General features: G+C 37.5%; 1 protein-coding gene across 1 annotated transcript; it reads right to left on the bottom strand.

The window, feature by feature from the left end:
• Positions 1-2,052: 2,052 nt before the first annotated feature.
• Positions 2,053-19,460, bottom strand: LOC127628890 (interleukin-17 receptor D-like). The gene is made up of 12 exons (XM_052105844.1): positions 18,769-19,460; positions 16,075-16,159; positions 11,194-11,352; positions 10,134-10,252; positions 8,903-9,026; positions 8,668-8,706; positions 8,400-8,545; positions 8,017-8,091; positions 6,271-6,334; positions 5,859-6,005; positions 5,543-5,715; positions 2,053-3,702 (listed from the first exon to the last, which is right to left on the bottom strand). The coding sequence occupies exons 1-12, from the start codon at positions 18,883-18,885 to the stop codon at positions 3,178-3,180; spliced, it is 1,773 nt and encodes a 590-aa protein (XP_051961804.1). The 5' UTR covers positions 18,886-19,460; the 3' UTR covers positions 2,053-3,177.
• Between the last annotated feature and the right edge of the window lie 43 nt (positions 19,461-19,503).

Below are 19,503 nucleotides of genomic sequence, written 5' to 3'. Positions count from 1 at the left end.
GGATTCCAATCACCGTTTCTCTTGTTTCTTCCTTTTTCTTTTCTGGAAGACCGATCAGTCTGAGATCCCATCTTCTCTTGTATCTAGCATGCTCTAAACACTGCTGCCTCAGTGAGACGTTCTCATTTCGTAAGTCTGCTACTTCTTTTTTCAGTTCGACGATATCTTCTTTATTCTCTTTCACTGCATTTGCATTTTCCTGCATTGTTTTCTCCATTTTTTTCAGTCGTTGATCTTGCTCATAGAATCTCTTAATTAGAGTTTGAATTGCATCGAAGATCACTTCATTTGATATTCCTTCGGTTTGTTTAATTTTGTCCTTTTCCTTTGCTCTTATTTTCTTAGGATTCGGGCTGGGCAAAGGTGCATGGTCATAATCCACGGTATCTGTTTGATTGGTGTTTACCATCGTAAATGTTATTTTATTTTTCCTCTTTTTTATTTTTGTTTATTTTTACCAGAGGTAACAGTTTTAAGACGTTTTCAATCTAATTTTCCTCAGAGCCTGCAAAAGCGTGTCCGCTCACTCCGCCATCTTGGAAATCCCCCCGGATTGCCCATCACTAATCCAGACCGCCAGCGATAACGCATGGGAGATTGAGAGCAATTTACCGTTTCCGGAGACCACCTGTCCCCCTAGTGGTCGGGAGCATTTCCGTTGTGTTGTGGCTATTCCGTTGTGTTGTGGCTATTTCGTTGTGTTGTGGCTTGTTTCCGTTGTGTTGCGGCTTTTTTGCGTTGTGTTGCGGCTTGTTTCCGTTGTGTTGCGGCTTTTTTGCGTTGTGTTGCGGCTTGTTTCCGTTGTGTTGCGGCTTTTTTGCGTTGTGTTGCGGCTTGTTTCCGTTGTGTTGCGGCTTTTTTGCGTTGTGTTGCGGCTTGTTTCCGTTGTGTTGCGGCTTTTTTGCGTTGTGTTGCGGCTTGTTTCCGTTGTGTTGCGGCTTGTTTCCGTTGTGTTGTGAACTTATGTTTGCTTTCTGAATTTCGTTGTGTTGTGCACTACTGGGCCACCGTAAAAATTGTGACTGCAAATCTGCCGGTTATGTTTTTATATTGCCAACAATTGGTTATGGTTTGACGGTTGAGAAGGTTTAGAAAAGGCACACACACATTTAGAGGCAGTGGTCATTTCAAACTTGTCACGCTACAAAACATGAAATTAATCATGAATCATTTTAACTTACGGTCAACCCTCAAACATTTGAACAGTAATTTTTCATATTAATCGTTCTGGATAATGACATTATTTACTTACCTTTCCTTGTGGTTTTTGAAATGTCTGATGAAATTCGTGGTTGTGGTGGCTGTATCGGATATTTTTGCATTGCATATTTTTCTTTTTCTTTTTCACACGATCCAGTTCGAAATCTTTATATCCAAAAGGAGATTATTTTGGGAACTCCACAATCATCTGTCATTTTGGCGCGTTGTGAGCGCAACGCTTACTGCGCAGCTGCAGATCAGTGGTGCAGGCGGGGTTACATTTTTCATAAGATGAGGTTACAATTTTTTTTAACGCATTACGGTTTATAATAAGTTATTGAAAATAGTAATAATAAAAAAATAAATAAAGTAATTGTCGAGTCATGCAGTTCAAGTCAAGTCTGGAGTCGCTGGTTCTCAAGTCAAAGTCAAGTCTCATAAAGTGTTCAGCATCTCCAAGGGATCGATCAGCGTTTCCATGGGAACGCTGATCACACGTGCCTGGTGTTCCACATGTGTGAGAGAGAAACAAACAACAGTTAGAGCCTGCACACATGCTGGAACCCTGACATTATTAGCGTTTGAATTTAAGATGGGTTTACTTTATTGTGGAACGATGTAGTGTTTGGATCCTCTGAATATAGCTGAACTCAAGAATAAACTATTTAATGCAATACATTTGATTTGGTCGTTTTCTATGTTTCACATTTATAAATCTTAGTTTTTAACTGCAGACCTTTGTGAAAATATATTTATCATTTGCCAATTCAGAAACATCCCTCCAGCTGTATCAGATTGTCTAGTACTAAAACATCATATCTCAGATGGACACAATATACCCCCAAGCTGGCAAAAATATAGTTTATTTGCAAAACACCAGGCAATCATGCATTTTATTGTACACACTATGTGCAAAAACATCTTATTTTTTTTCTTTAGCTTGTATTCTGGAAACAAAGACATTTACACTGATGAAAACAGAATAAGGTGGGTTTCATTTCTTTTCTTTGCTGAATAAGTGTTGTATTAATAATGGAAGTCCATGCAAATACAAAGAACAATGAAAAAAATAATTTCCCTTCATGTTATACAAATATATATATATATATAACCATAATATATAATTTCAATAAACTGGTATTACAAACAAGAAAGGGCAACACATCAGGTCACCCTTAGGCAAATTACACTATAAAAAGTTTTAAAAGTTATAAGTGCCCCATATGATAAAATTTTCATTATTACTGTGTTTGGCAATTGTAGTACAGTAGCTACATTTAATTATAACTGACTCCAATAGTGCCAAACTAATGGATGTGCATCCAAATACTGTGAATATTTACTTGATTACATTTACAATTCATATGCATGAGCAAACTACGTTACGTAATTTTTACGTAATAATTAATACACTCACAATTGGACTTATAAATGATTTTCCAGCATTCCGCTCACACATCATCTTCCAACATAATAAAGCTTCTCTTACATTTGTTTTTCCCCACAATGGTCTAAACGTGACTAAAGTCTTACGCTGAAGAACATGTGTGTGGTGCAAAACATGCCTCCACAATGCATAGGTGTTGTGTGTGGTTGCCACCCCATTGCTATACACTTTCTAAGGTGTTCTAGGTAGCTGCTTGGGCGTTTCTATTGTGTTCTGGGTAGCCCAAGTCAAAAGAGTACACCCCTGCATCACGATGGCATTCTGGTCCATTTATATGGTTCAGGTCCCTCCTTCAATGTAAGTCTATGGAAATTTTCATCTGTCTTATCTTTTGGCAGGCTTACATCATAAGTCCAGCAAACATAGAAGCAGCTGGGGGATAAACCCCCAAAAAGGAGAGTATTTATCTTTGTCAATTAAAACCAGTGTGTCTGAGGGATTGTCCTCAAATAACATGTTCCATCTAGGTTGTATATGGGGTGTGAGTGCACACATTGAAGTAGTATTGTTGCAGTGTCTTACTGGGGCCTTTATGAAAAGATTGGAATTCCTACATGTTCCTCTTCAGTCTGCTCATCAGAGATAAGTGCTGTGGCTTCTTGGATGGCCAGCTGTAGTGCTGCTCCAGCTGGGAGTTTAGAGTAACCGCTTTCTGAAATGTTCTCCACCTGCAGGTTAACTCCAGGCTTCTGCAAAGCCACTCCATGAAGATGGGAGAAGAGCAAAGGTAAGTCTTTGGTCAGTGTGTATCTTGAAGCAAGGCCTAGTACAGCTGGGATATCAGACTCCTCCGAGTACTCAAAAACAGCGGTCATGTATTTGGAGAGGTCCTGACCCAGGGATTTGGCATGGCACATCTCCTCTCCAATTATGGCAATGGTGGCTAAAGCGGTGTTCTCCACGGGTTCTTCGTCCTCGCAATGGTTTTTCTGGTTCTGAAGGAGACCTCTGGAGCAAATGACCAGCACAAAGTCACACTCCTTCATTCTCCTGCAATGCCAAGCAAGTACACCCTCCTCCATAATGCTAAGGGCCTCCCATAAGTCCAGATGCACCTAAACAGCAATATACAGACATTAAGTGAGAAATTTGTCGAAATAAATTTACAAATTGATAATAATTTATATATATATATATAGGTTGGAAGTAATTGTAAATGGTCTGCACTTATATAGCGCCTTTTTAACCTTAACGGTATTCAAAGCGCTTTACACCGTGACACATTCACCCATTCACATTTGTACACCAATGCGCTAGCCTTCCATTGGGAGCAACTTGAGGTTCAGTGTCTTGCCGGGAATCGTACCACCAACCCTGCGATTAGTTGCCGACATCAGGGCAACATAGAAGTACTACAGACAGCGCTGGTGGTTAAAACCATATCTTTTGAAGTGATATGATAAGTGTGGGTGAGAAAAAAATAAGTGTGGATGAGAAAAAGATCAATAGTCAAGTCTTTTTTTACTATAGATTCTCCTCCCTGCTCAGACACTCTTCTTTTTTGGTCATTTACATTCTTCATGTGACAAAAATGACTTGAATATTGATTTGTTTCTCACCCAACCCTATAATATCATGCCTGAACACATGGATTTAAACACTATAATCATCTGTATAACTTTTATGCTCCCTTTATGGGGATTTTGGAGCTTCAAAATTTTGGCATCCATTCACTTGCATTGTGAGGACCTACAGAGCGGAGTTATTCTTCTAAAAATCTTCGTTTGTGTTTTGCAGAAGAAAGTAAGTCATACATATCTGGGATGGCATGAGGGTGAGTAAATCGAGATAATTCTCATTTTTGGGGCAACTATCCCTCCAATGCTACACTGCCTGAGTAAACTGTACAAACAAAGAGTAAAATTTACTTGAAAGAGTATTGCAAAGTACATTTTACTTGAGAATTTCTAATTAAAGCCACTCACATTGTGTGTAGCCTTTACTTGAAAATTATGGTCTGTTATATTTACTAGCAATTTCAGCATGGAAATAGTTATTATTATTATTTTGTTTTAAAGTAAAACCCACTCCAAATGTTTTTCAGTGCTTAAATCAAATGAAAATTGATTTGACATAATATTTAATATTTAAATATTTTAAGACAAAAAATATCAACCATTGAGCTTTCAGAGACAACATACTTTATGTAAATCCATGCACATTTATAGTCTTCTACCGATAATCTAAAAGTCCCCAAATATGGCAGAATTATTAGATGAATTACAGTACTGTGCAAAAGTCTTAGGAACATCAGATGTTCCACAAAAGCATTTGTCTTAAAATGGTTATTTATATCTTCAGCTTTAGTGTGTCAATTGGAAATATAAATGTTCCCAAACATTTATTTTACAAATAGAAAAGGTTAGAATAGAAGAACAGGGAGCCCTGCAACAGATGTCATGGGCCTCATAAAGCCCACCACTGAACATCGTGTCAGTCTGAGATTACATAAAGAGACTGAAGCAGTTGAGACATCCTAAATAGAAGAACTTAGCAAATTCTTCAAGAAGCTTGGAACATCTAATCACCACATGCCAACAACTAAGATAAACTGTGTCCAGGTGTACCTAGGGAAATTGGTGCTGTTTTAAAGGCAAAGGTGGTTACACCAAATATTTTCTGGACTTTGTATGACATTAAGTGATAAATGAAAACTATTTATTTTGTTGTTTTTGAAGACATCCTCACTATGCAACATTTTTCACAAGTGCCTAAAACATTTGCACAGCGCTATATACTAGTAGAGATAATGATGGCCAAACAAAGGCTACTAAAATAGCCTCTGCAAAGGCTATCTGTAGTACCCAATATTATCAATATCTGTTCCTTTTATTACTCTATTAAAGATGGATAGTTAAAAGTAAAGCCCTATTAAATTAAAAACTGAATACTTACCTGTGTAGCCATGTGCTTTTGCAAAAAAGCAGCCAATTGCAACACGACTCTGACATGGTCAGGACCATCATTATTAGAGTAACAAATCAGAAGACGAGGGGGGCGGGTGTTCTTGTCCAGCAAAACACATTGTCCTTCATCCAGCTTTTTGTCATAGTACCGTTCAATTATATCTGACAAATAGAAAATACCAACATAATTACCCTTTAGAAAAGAACAAAATGTGCAACAATGTAATGTAATATAATACAAATAAGTATTAATATCATTTGTAAATGAAAAACGGTTGCGTTTTAGAAGAATTAGTAATGTTCACCTGGTCTTAATTGGGTCTTTGCGGTTTTCTTCATTCTTTTCTTATAAACAACAGTGAAGGTGAGCACTGCAGTAGCAACAAGCAGAATTCCCACCAACAAGAGCATTATGAGTGAAGGGCTCTCTGTGAAATGTGAAGTCATTGGCTCTGATTTGGAGAAGCGGAAAAATTCCAAATCATTAATGACACTTATGAAAAACATTCTTGGAAGCAATTAAGTCTTTGATAACATAACCGCTTCACTGGGTGTTGTCATTTTGAAAGCTAGGTGGTATGTTGCTCCACCACATGCAGTTGCACGCTGAGGGTAAAGTTGACCACATAATGCATCACATTTCTTTCTTTATTTATTATCTGTCATTCATTTTACAGGTAATATGTTGAACAAATTTACTCTGGATTTAGGTGTTACCTTCAGAGTTATGTTTAACTACAAAGAATGTTTTCCTAACTGCATCCACGACATCAGCAGCAATCTGGAGGGTGAAAAAAGAATAGATAACAGATCACGGCTTCATACTGATCATATAATCAACAAGGTAATAAATTGTACTGCATTATATCTGAAAAAATATATAAAAATAGCCGAGATTAGTGATTTTAGAAATTGCAAGATGGTAAATGAATATGGCAATGATTCATTACCATGAAAGTTTGACAAATACCATGGTAATGAATCTGTGGCAGGGCGGAGGGCAGGGCCAGGTCGTGATGAAACACACCCAGCCCCTAATCAGGCTAATTAGCCCTTGAGAGGGATAAAGGCCGACCGGAGACGACAGTGCGACAGAGAGAGCAATTTACGGGCAGCTGCCTGACACCTGTATGTGTTTGTGTGTGACTTTAATTAAATATTATTTATATCGTTAAGCCGGTTCTCGCCTCCTCCTTTCCCTTTAATCCCTTTACAGAATCATTGCCATATTAATTTACCATTTTAGCATATACATGGTACTTTAAAGGAATGTTCCAGGTTCACAAGTTAAAGGGTTAGTTCAATCAAAAATTTTAATGATTTGCATTTAATTTTGGGGAATTTTCTTTACCAAATAAATTTTAGACTTCTCCCTTGTTTCTTTTCAAAAATAAGCAAAAAGCTAAAATTGTGGTCACAGCAGGCCTAAGACACTGTGTAAAGGATTCAATGGGAAGGAGGAGGCGAGAACCGGCTTTTCAATATAAATAATATTTTAATGAGAAACTTAAAACAGAAGACAAAAACACACATGACGGACATGTCCGTACTATCTCTCTCTCCCGCACAATCCTCTGCAGTCGACCTTTATCCCTCACAGAGGCTTAATTAGCCTAATACGGGACCGGGTGTGTAGCATCACAAAAAAACTTTTTTTTTTTTAATTTTAGTTATACTTTTAAAACAGGGTGAATTTTTTATGTTTATGAACTGGACCCTTTCACATTCCATTGTTAGTGCCTTAATAGTGTAAATTTGTTCTGATCAACATTATGTAACAAATGCAGTCCTCCGAGCTGAACTTGGAACATTTATTTCTTTAAATTACTTACAAATAAGTATTTTATTAAATAAATTATTGTACTTTTTGGTATTTTAGTGATAGGTCAAGCTCAAAAGATGTCAAATCAACATTACTGCATTTTTACATTCAACATTACTAATATTTAGCTACTTTTATTGATAGGGACAGTTTAGAGGAATAACAAATTGTATGCAAATGTGGGAGAATGTGACTGGGAAATGATGTGAGCCAAATTCACTTAAATTGCCCATATGAGCTCCTCAGTATGGGCTCACTCCTCCTGGAGTGGTGGTGGCATAGTGGGCTAAAGCACTAAACTGTTAAGCAGACGGTTGTCGGTTTGATCCCCACAGCCACCACCGTTGTATCCTTGAGCAAGGCACTTAACTCCAGGTTGCTCCGGGGGGATTGTCCCTGTAATAAGGGCTCTGTAAGTCGCTTTGGATAAAAGCGTCTGCCAAATGCATAAATGTCCTCAGCTGAATTTACTAAATTATGTGTGTTAACCATTAGTCCTAGGCTCCAACCAACATATGTGCATTAATCTCAACTTGCACAACTAGCTTCATCTAAAAGCCTGTTTTCTGTTCTGGCACACTGTTTTCTGTTATTGTCTGAACGGTTGTGATTGAGAAATAAATGACAAAATAGACTCTCACCTCACAGGTGTAGTTTGTACCTGCCTGGAGATTCTGCAAACGGTATGTGTGATGAGTCTTGTTTACACTGAAATCCTAAGAGCACAGCAATAACAAACATTATTGTACTTTAACATAGCTAAGACAATAAAATAAAAAAGTTACACATTTTAGAAATATTTATATTTATCTAATTATATGAATACATTATAATATATAATTAATAAATTATATTTAAATGTACATTACATTTTAGACTTAAATTATACTGTATATTGTAATATACAATATACTATAATGCATACAATGTATAATGATGAATTGTATATGTATTATCAAAATATGCATTATACAGATTTTATACATTATCATTTTACATCAAAATTATGTTTCACGAAACCTACTGGTTTAATATTTGTGTAATTTCGTAGCCCGCCTCCAAAGCATGATGAAAAATAGTGCCGAATTTCAAAGTTCTCAGGTGCTAGGTTAAAGGTCACAAGAACGTCCTGGTTCTCCTGGTGTACCTCAATGTATCTGGGATACCAGTCTATAATGATTGTCAGAACATAAACCAACACATCTGAGCACTATATATAACGACAAATGAAAACCTTAAACAAGAGAATAAAACCAAGCACAGAGAAGAGCCATAACTTTCATTTAGCTCACCTTTCTTACACTCATCAAGACCATTTTTTTCAGAACATGCTGTAAAGACAGAGTTTACAATATGTTTACGCAATTTTGAGAAAATGCTGAAGCTGTTCAAAGTCAACAGATATATGTGTAACAATTCCAGAATGTACTCTGTATTGTCAACATTGTTGATGGCAATACTGAATTAATTACAAGGTTTACTTTGAACCAGAATTGAAAAAGTGTTTGTGGCAGTGTGAATACTCACTGCGAGTGAAAAAATGTTTCTTCTCATAAAACTGGTCCCACCGCTCAGGAACAGGCAATGCCAGGATAGTCACGACATATTCAGTATCCAATGACAGATGTGTGAAGAGGTCTGAGTGAAAAACCTATGAAAACCATCAGAGAAATACATTATGGGATCTCATACAGTAACTTCAGACTTAAAGGGATAGTTCACCCAAAAATGGAAATTCTCTCATCATTTACTCACCCTCATGCAATCCGGGATGTTTATGACTTTAGTTTTTCTGCTGAACACAAAAAAAAGATTATTAGAAACATATTTCAGCTCTGTTGGTCCATTCAATGGTGGCCAGAACTTTGAACCTCATAAAGTCAACATAAAAATAATCCATAAGACTCCAGTGGTTAAATGAATGTCTTCAGAAGCAATATGATAGGTGTGGGTGAGAAATAGATCAAGATTTAAGTGCTGTTTTAATATAAATTCTCCTCTCTGCCTAGTTGGTGCCGATATGCGAATCACCAAAAACAAAATATGCAGAATGTGAACGTGAATGTGGGGATTTATAGTAAAAATTTAATTATACAGTATATTTATCTGTTTCTCACCCACACCTATAATATCACTTTAGAAGACATGGATTAAACCACCAGAGTCTTATGGATTACTTTTATGCTACCTTTGGTGCTTTTTGGAGATTTAAAGTTCTGTTCACCATTCACTTTTATTAAATGGACCTACAGAGCTGAGATATTCTTCTAAAATATTGTCTTGTGTTCTGTAGAATAAAGAAAGTCATCCACATCTGGGTTGGGATGCAGGTGAGTAAATGATGAGAGAATTTTAATTTGTAAGTGAACTGAGGAAGTAGGCTAAATGTTAATGAATGCATACAGTTGAAAGTAACTTGGTCCATGTGAAATGAAAAACGGATCAAAGAATATGAATATTAAACAGATGTCATAAGGGGTTGTCCACACAGAACACAATCTTGCGTCAAAAACAATATAGAACTAAACAGACTTTAGTCTCGAGATGATACGCTCATGGCACGAGATGCAAAACAATGGTCAAAGACCTCCATCTTGTACATGTTTCCACAAAAATGTTCGGTGTGAACGGCCCCTAAGCCCTATTTTTTCTTATAATATATTGCATACATACTATCATATTACATGGACATATAATAGCTAATGTAGTAAATATTATTATTGCTGCAGATGCTACCCAGTTTGTTGTTTTTACGTACCATTTGAGCATGTGCAGGGGTGAGAGAATGATTATTCCGAAGGAGAAAGAGTTGACATATGACCTGAGAGCCACCGAGTGCCTGTAGGGTTACTTGAAATCCATGTAAGAATGCAATACCTGTAATGTAGATCAATCAATCAATCAATTACTTATTTTTCTTTTCTTAAAAATGTTATCTAAGTTACAGTGAGGCACTTACAATGGAAGTGAATGGTTGACAATTGTTGGAGGGTTTAAAAGGCATAAATATGAATCTTATAATTTTATAAAAGCACTTGTATTCATTCTTTTGTTAAAAATTGTGTATTTTGTGAGCTGTTAAGTAATAATAATTTTTACTAGCAAATGTCAACACTTTCTCCTTCATGATAATCTTTCTCACACCCCTGCACATGCCCAAAAAGTATATAAAAACAACAAACTGGGTGGCATCTGCAGCGATATTTCTTTGTGGTTAAAAGGTAAAAGTTATCAAATTGCATAGAACTTTACACAAAAAGGCTTGTAAGCAATTTTATTACACTACAATATGTTAACATGCAAGTTGTTTTATATGTTATGGATGTACTTTTGATACATCTATTGTAAGTGCCTCATTTTTGCTGCTTTTTTTTTTTTTTAAGAAAATGATGGAGGTCAAAATGATTTTTGTGGTGATCAACATGCCACAAATGCTGTCGATTGGCCTTAACTTGCATTAAACCTGGCAATAAAAACTTGTATTAAAACAGTAACATTCCTTTAAATTGCTTACAGGTACAATGGTGAAATATGATTGATGAATCAACCCTTACATTTGTTTAAACATATAACTTGTCGGTTTCTAGCCCTGAAGAAGGAAGGATTCATAAAACATTCTTATGAATAAAACTATTTTTAATAATTAAGAATATTATGTAGTCCCAAAAATATATTTTTTTCTTTATCCGTCAACATTTATAGCAAGATGCCTTCTTAAAAACTACTTTTAACTTATTGTAGAAAGTTCTTAAGATTGTTTGTGAATTGCAGATTACACCAGCCCTGGTCAGTAGCTGTGTTTGTATTTTGTACATTACCGTACTGGCTTGGGTTCCATGACACAGTAATGGCGTCATTTGTGGGATCTTCACTTTCTTCAAACTCAATTTTAATATTGCGTGGGGCATTTACATAATGCTGGCAGACCTCTGGGGTTTCCTGGCCTAGAAAAGAGTGACAAGGCCAAGGTACACAACCTGGCCAAGGAGAGGAGTTACTTCACAGTATGTGTAAAGAACTATGGGTTTTTCTAGTCAGGTGAAGCTCCTGCCATCATGCTATGTTTGAGAAAAGTAAACGGTTATATAAAAGCCATGACAACTAGAGTAAATCAACAGCTGCACAGTTTCTGCCCCCCAGGCCATTATTGTTAATATAGACAACTCTCTACAACGTTTTGTACTTCAAAATACTTTCTAGATACTCTCTTCCAAAATACTTGATTTGGGGTTGCCATACAAGCCCAAAGAAGTAGTGTTTTGTTTGTGTAGGAATTTGTGTTTTTTTGAACAAACCTTTAAAGTCAGTTGAATTAAATGGAAGAGAATTTTCAGTGTTGACTGCCTTTTTTTTTTTATATCGTGGCGCCGTTTTGTGGTCCGTTTTGCTTATCGCGGCCGTCCCACAGGCCAGCTCGGTTATCCCGATGGCCAGTACACCCCTTATCGGCTCCAAAGTGCGTCGGCCCACTGGGAAAATACCCGGTATGCCAAATAACCAGTCCAGCCCTGACTCCCATCTACCAGTGACGCTTTATTCGACTTCCCGCGTCTACTACCTGCGCAGATATCAACAGCGCAACTGGGTTGTAGGTTGCCAGGTTGAGGTCACAAATGGGTTGAAATTTGTATGATGTGTCGATTGTGTGAGTAGGATGCGTTTCATACAATATCTGGCAACTGGACAACCTTGGAATAATATATTGACTTGATTATTCATATAATGAGGTTTGGGCCATACAAATTACTGGAGTTTCCCTGGAGAAATAACAAAATGGAAAATGGGTGTGAAATACGGGAGACTCCCGGGATAAACGGGAGTGTTGCCAGGTATGCGACCAAGTGTATTTTAACGAACCAGTTGAATCAACGGTTCAATGAGTCACTAACATTTTTTGAGTAAGTTTCCTTACAGTCATTTTACATTTATTACATGTCATTAGTAGTTTTGGCAAATACAATTCATAAAGTTTTAAGTCAAAATTAGAACGATCACATTGAGGCGCCCTTCATTAGGCCTACATTAAAATACTATCACCATATATTTCTAGAACATTCAAACTACTGAAGTGTGCAGTGTTTTTTTGTTGTTGTTGTTCTTTTGTTTTACGTTTAAGACGCATGAAGACAAACAATAGGTCTACATTTCCATTAGTAAAATAGTACAAACATCCACAGTAAGGTAAAACTGTTGAAAACAAAGAACTTGCTGAAGAATAAATGCCTGGAATGGCCCAAAAACAACAGAATTGTTGCTTGACAGTAGATATATAAACTTAATGAGCTTGCATTGGAAAGGAGTTGAAAATTGACTTTTAATTGACTTACACAACAATGTACAGAAAAAAGTTTGGCGCATGCAAAGCCAAACATGAAAGTGATTCCTGGAACTGCTGCGAATGATTAGTTGAATAGCTTGTTTTTGTTTTGTGAAATGATCAGGCACTCTTAGTACAACGAAAGGTGTCAAAAGAAGAGTAATAATCCTACAACATGTAACCTGAAATGAGGGTATGCCTGCATCATAGCACAAACACAACATGTGGTATCACAAGCAATATATATATATATATATATATATATATATATATATATATATATATATATATATATATATAAACTAATGAACAATTATGGTATACACTCACCTAAAGGATTATTAGGAACACCATACCAGAGATGGGACCAAGTCACACATGTGCAAGTCTCGAGTAAGTCTCAAGTAAGTCCCAAGTATTTTTTTCTTGGGCAAGTCAAGTCAAGTCACAGGCTATGTCAAGTCAAGTCCAAGTCAAGTCACAGGCTATGTCAAGTCAAGTCCAAGTCAAGTCACCTTATTATTGTAATTTTACCTCCAGAATCTGATCATAATAAAGTGAAAATACAAGATATAAGTAACTGTCAGTAAATTACAATACTCATGTTCAGTAAAATACATCATGGAATCAAACAAAATTGTAACTTCATAAAATTATTTATTTTTCACTTCTGCCAACAGTGTTTGAAATGTTTTAAATTTTCAACACTGAGTCCATAAAACAAATAACAGCTTAACATCCAACAGACTCCTCTCTGAACACCTCCCTCTCTCTCTCTCAAACACAGTTACATACATTAAACTTTGTTACATTTCTCCTCTCTCTCACACACACACACTCTCTCTCTCACACACTCTCTCTCCCACACCCACACTCACACACACTCTCTCTCACACACACACACACTCTCTCTCCCACACCCACACACTCTCTCTCTCCCACACCCACACTCTCTCTCCCACACCCACACTCACACACACTCTCTCTCCCACAACCACACTCACTCACTCTCGCGCTCTCACACTCCCACACCCACACTCACTCACACAGATATCCATAAGCCTATTTTTGCAATGTCTGTGAGTGGGAAACGTTGAGGTACCAGCGCGCGTGAACGTCATGGCAACGTACAAAACAAAGTACCTCGCGCGGAAACACTTAACGTAAATGCGCGTAACTAACGTAAATCAAGCAGGCTAGTATGCAGCATAAGCCACGAAGTGTTGGAGAAATAAAAAATTAATGGACAGATTTTTTTTTCTCCAGAAAACTTCTTGCACAAACTAAATTCAAGCACTTTCAAGGACCTGTATCTATGTATGTTTATTTTCAAGAACTTTCCAGGCCTTGAATTTTATTTTTCAGATTCACAAACTTTCAAGGATTTCAAGGACCCGTGGGAACCCTGCTATTATTACATTAGCTAACTACCAACTAACCAGATAAAATTAACAAATTGACAAGCACTTACTGGGCAGAATGGCTCTTCAAATGGCGGACGAAATTGGAGGTTGTCGTCTGGCTGTCCGCGATCTTAACGTTGCATGTCTTGCAAAGCGCTGTTCGTCTTTTGCCATCTTGATAATAATTTTTGAAGCCGAAAGCGATGACCCTCGGTAACGTTACCCCTCCGGCTGACATGTTGATGTGTTATCTAATCTAAGTGGGCGTGGTGTGCGTAAGGTACGAGAGGGCATGGCTGATGATAGCCTATAGTGTCGTGATCCAGTCATGACAAAAATATTCTCAGCCTGCGCTCCAGCTGGATCAACTTTATTTTTTAAAATAATTTATATATTTTATATTCAAACTGAAAACATTTAACTTCCAAGTCCGAGTCAAGTCTCAAGTATTTTATTTTTTGTCAAGTCACAAGTCATAAAAATAGCGACTCGACTCCAAGTCACAAGTCCCCATGTCTGCACCATACTAATACTGTGTTTGACCCCCTTTCAACTTCAGAACTGCCTTAATTCTACGTGGCATTGATTCAACAAGGTGCTGAAAGCATTCTTTAGAAATGTTGGCCCATATTGATAGGATAGCATCTTGCAGTTGATGGAGATTTGTGGGATGCACATCCAGGGCACGAAGCTCCCGTTCCACCACATCCCAAAGATGCTCTATTGGGTTGAGATCTGGTGACTGTGGGGGCCATTTTAGTTCAGTGAACTCATTGTCATGTTCAAGAAACCAATTTGAAATGATTCCAGCTTTGTGACATGGTGCATTATCCTGCTGGAAGTAGCCATCAGAGGATGGGTACATGGTGGCCATAAAGGGATGGACATGGTCAGAAACAATGCTCAGGTAGGCCGTGGCATTTAAACGATGCCCAATTGGCACTAAGGGGCCTAAAGTGTGCCAAGAAAACATCCCCCACACCATTACACCACCACCACCAGCCTGCACAGTGGTAACAAGGCATGATGGATCCATGTTCTCATTCTGTTTACGCCAAATTCTGACTCTACCATCTGAATGTCTCAACAGAAATCGAGACTCATCAGACCAGGCAACATTTTTTCAGTCTTCAACTGTCCAATTTTGGTGAGCTCTTGCAAATTGTAGCCTCTTTTTCCTATTTCTAGTGGAGATGAGTGGTACCCGGTGGGGTCTTCTGCTGTTGTAGCCCATCCGCCTCAAGGTTGTGCGTGTTGTGGCTTCACAAATGCTTTGCTGCATACCTCGGTTGTAACGAGTGGTTATTTCAGGCAAAGTTGCTCTTCTATCAGCTTGAATCAGTCGGCCCATTCTCCTCTGACCTCTAGCATCAACAAGGCATTTTCAGCCCACAGGACTGCCGCATACTGGATGTTTTTCCCTTTTCACACCATTCTTTGTAAACCCTAGAAATGGTTGTGTGTGAAAATCCCAGTAACTGAGCAGATTGTGAACTACTCAGACCGGCCCGTCTGGCACCAACAACCATGCCACGCTCAAAATTGCTTAAATCACCTTTCTTTCCCATTCTGACATTCAGTTTGGAATTCAGGAGATTGTCTTGACCAGGACCACACCCCTAAATGCATTGAAGCAACTGCCATGTGATTGGTTGATTAGATAATTGCATTAATGAGAAATTGAACAGGTGTTCCTAATAATCCTTTAGGTGAGTGTATGTCAACCCTAATTTGTGTGTATACAAATTACGGAAAATAAACATTTATTTTTAAAAACAAATTTTGCTAAAAAAGTTGCCCCAAATAAGAAGCACAATACCTCATTCTTTTACACCCCTGCAATATGTCAATAAATGTTAAAGAGTGATGTTTACCATTCCTGCTCTGTAATGCACTGTCTTGAAGCATAAAGCTCCATCTGATCAACTCCTTGAACCTTTGCAAACACCCTTGAATCCTGACAGAGCTGGATTACTTACTTCCATAAGGACTGTTAGAGGGAATGCTGAGAGAGAACTGCACATCATCTGCTGTGATTCTGCAGTATTCACATTCTGGGACTCCCTGAAAATAAACAGGTGCGTCATTCTATACAACAGGACTTCTCCATTTTAAAAATGTGATGTGAACCTTTTCAAGTCCACACAGATGGCCGTATGGACAGACAGATAGACAAATAGATAGACCCTCAAATAAACTCCATGAAATTTGTCTGAATTAACCGGCTAGATGTTACAGGCTTAAAATTCTGAGAGAAGCAAAGGAGCTAAAGCAAGCGTAGACACATACTGTAAGTTTACAGCTCTGAACAAAGTATATTAGAGCAAAAAAAAGTGAAAGTGAGTGTGAATGGTGAAAGTAAAAACAAATTGCTCAATGAATTGGCAAAGGTTTGTTTAGTAAACCAAACAGATTCACAAGTGTGTCCCCTTCATTCTACCTTTACAGGTTGTCAAAACAAGACCCCTATGGTTTCACCTGGTTATGTTATGGTTAATGCTGTGGCAATACTGAAAACCACCCAAATGAAAGTGGAGTGAGGGGGATAGGAATTTAGCCCATAAGGTTTTGCTCAGCATATGTCATTTTACTTAATATTCAGTACTGTGCAAAAGTCTTAGACACATCTGATGTTTCACAAAAGCATTTGTCTTTAAATGGTTATTTATATCTTCAGCTTTAGTGTGTCAATTGGAATATGTTCCCAAACATTTATTTAGCAAATAGAAAAGTTTAGAATAGAAGAACAGGGAGCCCTGCAACAGATGTCATGGCCCCCACAAAGCTACACTGAACATCGTGTCTGTCTGAGATTATATAAAGAGACAGAAGCAATTGAGACAGCCTAAATAGAAGAACCGTGGCAAATTCTTCAAGAAGCTTGGAACATCCAATCTGCCAACTAAGATAAACTGTGTCCAGGAGTACCTAGGATAATTGGTGCTGTTTTTAAGACAAAGGTGGTCACACCAAATATTGATTTAGCCTTTTTTATGTTTACTGGACTGTGTATGACACTACTGTTCAAATTTGTTTTCACATGTTAGAATAATAGTGAAGTTATCACAACTATGGAATAATAGAAATTGAGAATGAAATCGTGGGGAGCGGTAGTGTAGTGGTTAGCGCACTGCGCTATGAACCTGGCGACCTGAGTTCGATTCCCGCTCATAGCCAACACCAGCGACTCAGCCTAAAATGAGTACCTGGTGCGGTGTAAACATTGCCACTGGGGAGACTAAAGGCGGTCGGGCGTGGTGCTGGTCACCCACCCCCTCGTGTACCGTTCTGGCCTTCATAGGTGCTTGCTAACAGCACTTGCCCCTACAGTCTGTTAAGGCTAAATGGGGGATTTTTGTTTTTATATTTATATATATAGCAGATTTTTATGGAAGGCAGAGGAGTAAATCCAGACAGAAGATCAGCAAAAGACAGGTTTTCATTTATTCCACAAATCAAGTCTAGCCTTCATGGTCTCAGATCTTCAGAATAAAACATTTACTGCTACAGATTGCCACAAAAGTACAGATTTCATTTCCAACCACCAAAACTCCATTAAATACACAATACCAGTCAAAACTTTTAACACACTTGACTTAGTTTATGTTTCTCATGATCTAAAAAACCTGGTCTAAACTCTCAAGGCTTATGCATAAGGATTCAGGGGTCCTTTGAAACAGCTAAAATATAAAGTACTTTTGAATTGTTTAACACTTACTGTTACTGCATAATTTATTCACCTCAATTTGTAGCGTTGGTGCCTTTACTATTATTATAAAATATGAAAAATAGCAATAACAAAAAAATTTGTGTTTCCAAATTTTTGTCTGATATTGTAAATAGAGCTCAAAAGTAAAAAGGGGGGTGGGGGAGGATTTCAACTTTTTAAATGTCTTTTTGTTATATGTAATTTACATTAAAACCGACTTGGAAACTTTTTCCCAGGCCTTTATAGTTTATTTGTTTTATATACTTCCCAAAAGCCTTTTATGTACTGATTTTACTGTTTTAGTCTTGTCCCAGACCCAAATTTACAATGTTACATTATGAAAATTCATTATAAAAATACAAATGACATATAATACTCCACACAGAGATAAATAAACATTTTAATATTTGTGAAATTAATTTTTCAAAAATTGCGACTTAACAATCTAGCATTAATTTTGCCAAATAATTCAGAGCGTGAAAATATTATTTGTGTATTCAGGATCCATAAAATGTTAACTATGAAAGTAGTCTTAGCAAGACAAAAGAGATGGCTATTTTATTTCCAAAAAATTTAAAACATGTCATTTCCATCTCGGATTTCTATTGAACACAGTACAGAAGTTGAGATTTGCTGGAAATGACACTATAGTGAAAATGTTCATGAATTTCAGGATTACATTTGATGCATGTACATACACTGTTGCACAGTTAACACATTTTTAAATACAGAGAGCATGTGAAGTGTTTTAATGAGACTTCTTAAAGAAGTCCACTTTGCTAAAATTGCCTTAAGTTGAACAAACACTCATATAGTATTCCTTTGTACTTTAAAGTATTGACTACAACATTGAATCTAAAAGGAAAGCTTTGTAATATTGCTCTCAATGGAACCAATGATTCCTCAATGCTCAATCTGATTTCAGCTGGCACAGTCAGCTGGAAGTCAAAGTATGTAGTCTTACCCGCTGAATGCATTCAAGCGTGCAGCTCCGAGGTCTGTACGACATTCGTTCAACATGGGCACCAAAACACAAGCAGCCCAAGAGGAGCAGCTCCAGGATCAGTGTAGGTGGCCACATTATGTTCTCTTCTCCTGATTTGAAAACATGCTTCAGTCCCCTAAAATCAACATCCTGAGCAGATGTGTTCACTCAGGTCTTTTCCAAGAACTCAAAACCAGTTGAGTAAAAGCAGAAGGGGTGGAGAAGAGAGGAGGTAGGCAAAAGGTTTGGAATGAAGGGTTGAGTGAAAACAAACAGAGCTGAGGGAGTGGAGCCCAGGGGGAAATTGTAGAGCAGCAGAGACTGTCACAATCAATCAGCTTTGCAGCCAGGTATGCTAAACCTGATTTACACTTTTAAAGCCAAGAATCAGGACTTTTGGCTTAAATCCTGACCATGCAACAGAATAATGACTACAATCACTCACACCATAGAGTATTCCTATAGGAATGAATAGCGAATGGCCAAAAATAACATTCAGCATCTATGAAAACAAGGTTTGTGGATACTACATGTCTCCAAGAGGGATTTCATGAAATCCATTATGAGAGACTAACAGAATGTGGTTTTATGTCCTAAGACTCTTGCTTCATTAGCGTTTACAGGAAACCACAAATCTTGCAAAAAACATAAATAACATTGATTTTCAGAAGCAGTTGCATAAAAAGAAAAAGTTTGGATAATCAGTGCAAAAAT

The sequence above is a fragment of the Xyrauchen texanus genome, chromosome 35 (genome assembly GCF_025860055.1).
Source record: "Xyrauchen texanus isolate HMW12.3.18 chromosome 35, RBS_HiC_50CHRs, whole genome shotgun sequence".
NCBI lineage: Eukaryota > Metazoa > Chordata > Actinopteri > Cypriniformes > Catostomidae > Xyrauchen > Xyrauchen texanus.
The sequence above is the reverse complement of the archived record's forward strand: the minus strand, read 5'-3'. Positions and strand labels throughout refer to the sequence as shown.